The sequence below is a fragment of the Acanthisitta chloris genome, unplaced genomic scaffold (genome assembly GCF_000695815.1).
Source record: "Acanthisitta chloris isolate BGI_N310 unplaced genomic scaffold, ASM69581v1 scaffold30871, whole genome shotgun sequence".
Classification (NCBI taxonomy): Eukaryota; Metazoa; Chordata; class Aves; order Passeriformes; family Acanthisittidae; genus Acanthisitta; species Acanthisitta chloris.
In genome coordinates this window covers 29,736-38,471 of record NW_008656271.1, presented here as the reverse complement: position 1 = coordinate 38,471, position 8,736 = coordinate 29,736, and the positions used below count along the sequence as shown (strand labels likewise).

At 41.1% G+C, this 8,736-nt stretch overlaps 1 protein-coding gene across 1 annotated transcript in view; it reads left to right on the top strand.

Moving 5' to 3' along the window:
- Positions 1 to 8,736, top strand: part of TTC17 (tetratricopeptide repeat domain 17) — a 34,797-nt gene that overhangs the window by 5,965 nt on the left and 20,096 nt on the right. Inside the window, 11 exon segments of the mRNA XM_009084229.1 lie at positions 582 to 691; positions 973 to 1,117; positions 1,495 to 1,634; positions 1,879 to 2,039; positions 2,771 to 2,883; positions 3,833 to 3,973; positions 4,396 to 4,511; positions 5,611 to 5,785; positions 6,356 to 6,433; positions 8,577 to 8,733; position 8,736. The exon segment at position 8,736 is cut by the window's right edge and continues 64 nt beyond it. Of these exon segments, the coding sequence (XP_009082477.1) occupies positions 582 to 691; positions 973 to 1,117; positions 1,495 to 1,634; positions 1,879 to 2,039; positions 2,771 to 2,883; positions 3,833 to 3,973; positions 4,396 to 4,511; positions 5,611 to 5,785; positions 6,356 to 6,433; positions 8,577 to 8,733; position 8,736 (1,337 nt within the window).

Sequence of the window (8,736 nt, the reverse complement as noted above, 5' to 3'; positions counted from 1 at the left end):
CCCTGGCAGAGCTTGAGTCTGTGCCCTCTTGTCCTGCTGCTGGTTGCCTGGGAGAAGAGACCAACCCCCACCTGACTCCAACCTCCTGTCAGGGAGTTGCAGAGGGTGAGAAGGTCTCCCCTGAGCCTCCTCTTCTCCAGGCTGAACACCCCCAGCTCCCTCAGCCTCTCCTCATGGCACTTGTGCTCCAGTCCCTTCACCAGCCTCGTTGCTCTGCTCTGGACCTGCTCCAGCCCCTCAATGTCCCTCCTGAACTGAGGGGCCCAGAACTGCAAAACCTTTATGCAAAATCTAGGAACTCTCATTGAACTCCAGCTAAATTGCTGATGTTTAAACTACTGCCACCTCTCATTTCTTCTCATGTTGAATCTTTCCTGCCCAAAAGGCAGAAGTTCTATTTCTTTGATATATTTCTATGCTAGTTCGTTCTTCCTCAGCATTCACAGCTGTTGCCAAACAGCAGCTGTCCAGTGGAGGAGGAGTACTTAGAGCAACTTTGGGGCTCAGCTTTTCATCCCTGATTAGCCTTTTAGTTCATGCCCTGGTAGTTTGCACTGTTCATGTATTTCTCCTCACTGCAGAACTCTTCCTCCTGGGTGCTCTATAACATGGCTTCTTTTTACTGGCGAATAAAGAACGAGCCATACCAAGTAGTGGAATGTGCCATGCGTGCCCTGCATTTCTCTTCAAGGTAAGAAGGATTTCTTTTCAGACTGCTCTTCTGGTTATCCTAATTAGTGGACCAGTTTTAGTATATAAGACTATATCCTGAGGAGTGATCCATTTTCCTTGTTCTCAGTCTCTGTGTGCTGTACTAGGTATAGTTGAGACATTTTTCTATGAAATATGTATGTTAATACATGTCTGACTACTGAGTGTTTCCTTATGCATGATTCCTGCACACTCTGACCCTCTTTTAATGTCTGTTTTTTCTTTTGTTGTTTTTCTTACCATATTCCTTTATTCTTTCAGGCAAAACAAAGATATTGCACTGGTAAATCTGGCAAATATTCTGCACCGAGCTCACTTCTCTGCTGATGCAGCTATTGTGGTTCATGCAGCCCTGGATTACAGTGACTTCTTCACCAGCTATTACACTCTGGGAAATATATATGCGGTAAATACAGTCTTTGTTTTCCAAGACTCGAGGAAAACTGCATATTGTTTTGTCTTTCTGGCTTGACTTGCAGTGCTTTACTCTTTTACAACATGTCTTGTGTTCTACATGCATTTCCTGCTCAGTGTTTAAAGTTCTGTCAAGAGAGTTTGATCCACAAGTCTGTCTTTCAGCAAAAGTTTTTATCTGGATAATACTATCCCAGGAAAATTCTTCTGCAGCCTTTCTTTGGTAGACATAGTGGTTTGAGTGTGAGAAATGACAAGTTGCTTGTTACCATAAGTTCCAATTGGAGTTAGTGACTTCTCTAGGAATTGAATATTTTGTATTAAATATTACTGAATTATGATTGATTTTCTGCCTTGGTCGTTCTTCAGATGCTTGGAGAGTACAACCACTCAGTCCTGTGTTACGACCATGCTCTGCAGGCCAAACCAGGCTTTGAGCAAGCTGTGAAAAGGAAGCATGCTGTGCTGTGTCAGCAAAAGCTGGAGCAAAAGTTGGAAGCTCAGCACAGGTAACTACAGAAGTATCCCAGTGGCAATGCATACAGTCCAACTTGTGTGGTTCTGTTGCAGCAATAATTTGCTTTTCAAAAAGAATCATGATTGTTCAGCTTTCTATATTTCTTGGACTATGCAACAGAATTAAGCATAAGAATATCTTAAGAAACCCCAAGTTGAGAATGGGCAGTGCTGTAGGAGAAGTTGCTGTTTTAGAGTGTGTTCCAAGTGAATCTTTTCCACTCTTGAATTTTCAAGATCACTTCAGCGAACGTTAAATGAATTAAAGGAGTATCAGAAGCAGCATGACCATTACCTTCGGCAACAAGATGTCTTAGACAAGTACAAGCTCATCCAGGAGGAACAAATCTTGAGGAACATCATTCATGAGACACAGATGGCAAAAGAAGCTCAATTAGGTACAACTTTTTAGTGTTCATGCTCATTAAAGCAATGAGGTCTGGAGCATCTCCCCTGTGAGGACAGGCTGAGGGAGTTGGGGCTGTTGAGCCTGGAGAAGAGAAGGTTGTGTGGAGACCTCATAGTAGCCTATCAGTATCTGAAGGGGCTCCAGGGAAGCTGCAGAGGGACTCTGTGTTAGGAGCTGCAGGGACAGGACAAGGGGCAATGGCTTTAAATTGAAGGAGGGAAGTTTAGGATAGATGTTAGGCAGTTTTTCCCTGTCAGGGTGGTGAGACACTGGCCCAGTTTGCCCAGGGAGGCTGTGGCTGCCCCAACCCTGGCAGTGTTCACAGCCAGATTGGATGAAGCCTTGAGCAACCTGCTCTGGTGGGAGGTGTCCCTGCCCAGGGCAGGGGGTTTGGCCTGGATGGTCCCTAAGCTCCATTCCAACCCCTAAAATTCCCTGATTCTATGAAGTATTGGACATACCTAGATTAATGTCTGGACAAGACTTCTGTGTATATTAAGATGGCCCTGATTGGCTGCCGTGGTTTGGTCACTAAAACAAGTGATTGCAGGATGTTCCTGAACAAGGATTTATTTGAGACCCTTGAAGTTGGAGTTTCCTTTGGGCTGCTGAAATAAAAAGGACTGACCGAACTGGGGGCAGAAGGGTTGCCTTTATCCTGTCTTTGTCTCCTTGGAAACCACACTTGCGTGATATGAAAAAATGGTTTGTGCTCTGCAGGGAACCATCAGATTTGTAGACTGGGCAACCAGCAGCACAGCCTGCACTGCCAGTGGGACCAGCCTGTTCGCTACCACCGCGGAGACATTTTTGAAAACGTGGAATATGTTCAGGTTTGCCTGTGAACTGATACCACTGTTTGAGTTCCATCCCATTTGCCTTACTGGCAGAATAGTCCCATTCTTTTCAGGCCTGACAAAGAGGGTACATTTTGGGTGTGGTAAGAAATCTTTTAGTCATTTTTTGTTCCTGAGTATTTCAGTGCTAGTTTGTTTTGCTATTAATACAAGTCGAGATTGTCTGTGAGTTGTAGAAACATGGAGGGTTTATTATATAAGGCTTTGGTTTACTCATAAAAGAGAATTATTGGAATTACTTGAGTTGCAAAACTTCCTTTTAGTCCAAAATCTTTTTCCGTGGTTGCACCAAGGAAATGTGATACAGGAGTACTGGAAGCAAGTGTACACTAATCCTGGAGATCCAGAACAGCCACCCAAGCAACATCTTCTGTATTGGAACTACAGAGAAGGATTGTGATTTCCTCTATTTTGCAGTGTGGACTATGGTCTGGAGTTTCCCCTTAACTAGTTTAAGAACCAGGAATCATTATTTTTAATCTTACAGTTTTCTTCTTGGCTGTTTTTCCTAGTATAGTAATTTATACTATCACAATCTATACTATACAATCACTTATAATTTCAGAGTGTCAAGTTAATTTTGAAAGCCAAAAACCACAAGAAATCTGACTTGAACTTGAGTTACGCAGTCTGGATAAGGAGATTTTGTTTGTGGTACCTTTTTGTTTGCTTGGTACCTTTTAGCATTTTTTTCTTTGATTTGCACTTGTGTTTTCACAACATGAATATCACTTTTCCATGGTGTCAGTGGATCAAGAGGCTTAAATTTCCTTTTTTTTTTTGTTCTTCTTTTGTCTGCTACCCAAATTTCAACTCATCACTGAGGCTTAACTACCTAAATGGGGGTGGGAATAACATGCAGAAATTCAGCCAGTAATGTACCATCTCTTTGCTTGATTCAGTTCTGTTTTTCTGTTGTTTCCAGTTTGGTGAAGACTCTTCAACTTCTAGTATGACATCAGTGAATTTGGATCTTTATGCCAACCAAAGTGACCACAGCCAGTCCTTGCAGTCTTCCCCTGTGGCTCGTTCTGTGGTGTCAGTGTGGAGTGTAGAACCCAACAGAGTGAGTGAAGAGGATAATCTTTGCCCTTTCAAAGAGGAGCAGTGAGAGTGACTCTTGTCCTTGTTTACATGAAACTTCTTAGCATTTGGGCTACAATTTGGAAATGTAGCAGCACTGGAGAATATAGCAGTCTGAATTTCTTCACCATACAAGCATCTCCAGTTTCTCTGTACTAGTTTCCCATCATTTGGAACTCTACTACAGCACAGAGAGAGTTGTTCTGTAAACATCTGCTGCAAGTGAAGTGCTACATCTGAGTAAAGATAGAAAAGTTAACTGCTGATATTCCAAAAAGATGGAAAATAATAGTTTTAAAGATCTCTTGGTTTTTTCCAGATTATTCCTTATGTTCTTAATGGCTTGTTAGTTAGAATCTTAAAAATGTTGAGGAAACAATGAAAAATGATTCTTTTCCGCCTTAGGACAAGCAGCATATTCTGTGGCCTCAGCGAGCAGAATGCATTCAATCCTTCCCCAAAATTCCTGACCCAGAAGAACTGCCAACTTATTTCTTGCCTCCAGAAAACAGGGGATTCAGGCAAGTGTTGACTTTGAAAATTTGTCGATTTGCACGCTGAAATCTAAATGAGTATTTCCTTTGTGGAGAAGATGGATGCAGTGAGTAATCAACACAGGTTGAACATCAGCACAGATGTGTTCAGACCTCTTTTACACAGGAGGAAGGCAATCAGATCCCATTTCATGGTGATTCTTCCCTGACTGTTAGTACAAGGTGAATACACAAAATATGGACAGTGTTGCTAAAAGAACGAGGATTTAAACACAAGTCTGAATGTCTTGTGAAGTATGTTCTTAAAAGCAAGACCTTGAGAGAGAGAGAATGAGGTTAGCATCTATTTGATAACTACACTTAACTGTTTACATTACATACATCCTCTTAGCTTTAATCTTGATAGCAGAAAGTGATGAAAATGAGAAAATACTAAAAAAAGAAGTGGAAAACTGTTCATTCCTTTGGGACAGAGGTAGAAAATCAGCTTAGCTGTAGGAATAGTAAAGTCTGTTATTACACAGGATAAAATAAATGTGTCTGTCACAGTAGCTAACTTACATAGGTCAGTGCAGTGTCAGAATATCCTAGTCACTGAAATTACAGTAGTGGTGATGGAAAAGCTCTCTTCATCTGCCTAGGCACTGTGATACTAGGGTTGGGCATGTGTTAAAGCTTCCCATCCACCAAGTTCCTGAGGCTTTCTGTGGAAAAAAACCCAACAGTCTTCAGCTTACAGTATTCTTCATAAACAATTTGGCTACCTCGTGATGTTTTTGAAATCAATTTTTAGTATAAAAACCTCCAGCATTTTCTTTTTCACTTACATGTTTACTCCTAAACTTTGTAGAATCCATGTTGGTATAATAGGAGAACCTTCTGTTTGTTATCTCTACTGCATTGTCCATTGTTCCTGGTGTCTGTGCTTAAAAATGAAAGTAAAGACTCTACTTATTAATGACTTTTCCAGGGAAGAGTGGTCCTTGAATTCTTATAGTTTGCAGCTCCTGTCTCATGGCAATTGACAGTACAAGGCTTGTCAATTGATACATGGCTGATTGTGATGTTTGTGGGTAGTGACATGCAGCACATGCTACTAGTTTGTCTTGGTTCTTCTTCTTGCTAGAGTCCAGACAATCCTGAGCACCCCAAGGGATGCTGTTGAGCATGGAGAAGCACAGGCACCAGATTGTTCTTCCATTACTGATGCTCGTAACAATGAATCTCTAAACATACTGGTCAAGGAACTAGACACTAATCTGGACTTGAAATTCAGGATGCCAGATGATCGAGCAAGACAAGTAAGACATGTTTTCTCAATGGTTCTCTTCTGGTTTAAAATTCTCCTCTTTATTGCCTTAAAAATCTTACTGGGAACATGAAAGATTTTGATATTTAAGAGATTCCTTGGTATCACAAGGTAATCAGTACTTCCAGAAAAGATGAGCAAGTGCTTTCTAATGGATGGAGAAAGGGAGAACTAGTCACTCAGCATAAGACTTCTTGCCTGACTTATTTCATTTGCTGATCAAAAGCAGACAGAATAGGAAGTTTAATGTACTATTTGAAATTACAGCTTTCTTTTTAATCTTCTCACAGTCACTTGACATGATTCCTCTTCTTGGTGTCTCCAAGTACTCCTGCATTCTACCCAGCTGGTAACTTAAGGCTATGATGAGTCCTTCATATTGCATTCTGGAGTTTGGCTGCTTTAAGTGTTCCATGTTTAGATCCTCTGTTTAGAACAATATCCTTCCCTTCCCTTTGCTGCAGGGAAGGCCTGAGGAAGTGAGACTTGAATGACCCATGTAGATAGAGACTATAACATCCTTTCAGTTGCTTTAAAACAAACCAAACTCTTTGTATTCCAGGTTTTGCATTCTCGTATCAACAATGAAACTATTACCCAGGCAAAGATAGGAGTGTTTCTAGATCGTGCCATGAAAAAGGTATGTCAAGCATGAGATAAATTCACAGTCCTTACTTGAGGCTTGTTTATGTACTGCTAAAGTAGTCAGTCAGTGGTGTGCAAGAAAGAGGTTTATTTGCTGCCTGTAACTGAGATGAAACTAACTTAAAAATCCATGTTTACAAGTAAAGCACAAACATATAGAGAAGTATCTAATGTAGCTTAATGGGAACCAAACAGTTCCTTGGTTTTGTTGCAACTGCAGGACATGGAGCAGCAATCTATCAGCTAATTTTGGTAACCACTTGCTTAATTGAGAGCAATAGCTTGGAACTACTCCTCCGTCTGTCACCCCTCCCTGCATGCCTGCCTTTTGCTCTTCCTCCTCCTTCCCACTCCCCTGCCTTCCCCCCCACCCTCCCTCCCAAGAAACCAACCTTCTGTCAATCTTCTGTCAGGATAATTAGCACTCTGGGGCAAATCATGTACATCTGCCACCTCCATCGTGCGTGGGGCCTTTGGGAGTCATCCCAAGTCAAGTGACAGGAAGCATTGAGATAGAGATTGACTCTTTTTGGCATGTCAAGCTGATATTTCTCAGTTTAACTTCCTTGTAGAAGTTGTGTCAAGGCAGTTATATGTATGTGGTTTTTTTCAGTTTAAAATCAGTACCACTTATTATGTGCATCTGTCTCAACAGAAGAAAAATGAACAGTAGGAGTTGATTCCTCCTATTCTGTTGTTCAGAACAGTCCTGTGTGTGTCTAATGCCTTCCTGGGCAGTGCATGGGTGGTTTGGTTTTAACTGTAGTACTCTGTTGCCATGATGCAAAAAACCTGAAATTCTTGGTCATTTAGGTGCTGGTGTAAGAACAGTGATGTAAGAACAGTCATGACTCTTCTGCTGATGATAACCTCTGTAGATCAGGAATGCTACAGTTGGTGTCTTTGTATTGGGGAAGACAAAAGGATAATAACTTGCTGTGGATTTAATTGAAGAAAGAGCATTGAGACCTGTGTGTGAAGTGTAATCAGTGAAGGGTTTGGAGTTGCAAAAGAGGGTCAGAAATACTCTTAAATTAAATTACAGATTATGTAAGGTACTCCAAACAAAAAGCCTTATATCCTATTGATGCCTTCCAATTCATCTAGAACTGTAGTCAGAACCTTCCTGTGTGAGAGGTTTCTTAAAATCTGGAACAAAATCTTACTATTTAATTTTTCACCACGATATTGCTGTAACACTAGCTGCATTGCATTGGTGCAGTGCTCCTCTAAAGGTCCTTATCTGTTTTCCTTCTTCAGTCCTAGCTGCATGTTTCCTACTCATGCATGTATCTGGGCTTCAGACCTGTAGGTTGGATTGGACATCAGTTTCAGTTGTTGCTCTAAACTCTTTGTGGAATTGGGTAACACAGAATGCTGAAAATACTAAAAACTAGAACGTGTTTCTAAATCATTTCAAAGTACATCTGAAAGTGAATGTTTTACCTACCTCTGTCCTCCTGTCAGTATTTTAAAAGTTTGCTCTTTCTCCTCTAGGGTGAGTGGGGTTTTTTTTCTGCTGTAGGTGAAAGGGGAGGAAGGAATGTTCAAGGTGCATTTGATACTTCCTCCCTTCTTCCACCTACCCTCACTACCTGCTTACAACTTTAAACAGTATCTAATACATGTCAGTTTTCAACTTTCATAAGACAAATAGATAACTAATTCTAAGAGAAAACATCTCTGAAACCTTAGATTGACAGGGATAGGTAATGTTGGATGTAAGAACTGGAAGCACATCTAACTACAAGTTAAAGCTGCCTGACTTCCGGACTATAACATTTATACACAGGTCTGTGTCAGTATGATTTTAAGGCCCTAAAGTGGCTCACAAATGAACTTCCTGAAGTGTAGTAACCATTATCAGTTCTAAGGGATGTTGTGTCATGATATAAGGCCATGTGGTCATGATATGAATAGAGTGTGAGCAACAGCTGCTCCTGAATTGCAGTTCAGACTGTAAATCATGTCAGTCTGAGCAGAATCGAAGCACTCACAGCAGAGTCACTTTTGTATCTAGTTAAAAGTTAGTGTGCAGGGGTGATTTATATTTGTTTCTTACTAAAGAGCAGGCAATTCTGTCGTCCTGAGACACCTCTTTGTGGGTGTTTTTATCCTTTTCCCTGACTCTCCTATAGCCAGAAGATCCTCTATGGCTTGTGCTTAATGAAGCTGGATTGTACTGGCGTGCAGTTGGAAATAGCACCTTTGCTATCACCTGTTTGCAAAAAGCATATAATTTGGCTCCACATGAGTATCAGGACATCCCTCTGGTCAATCTTGCTAACCTCTTGTTTC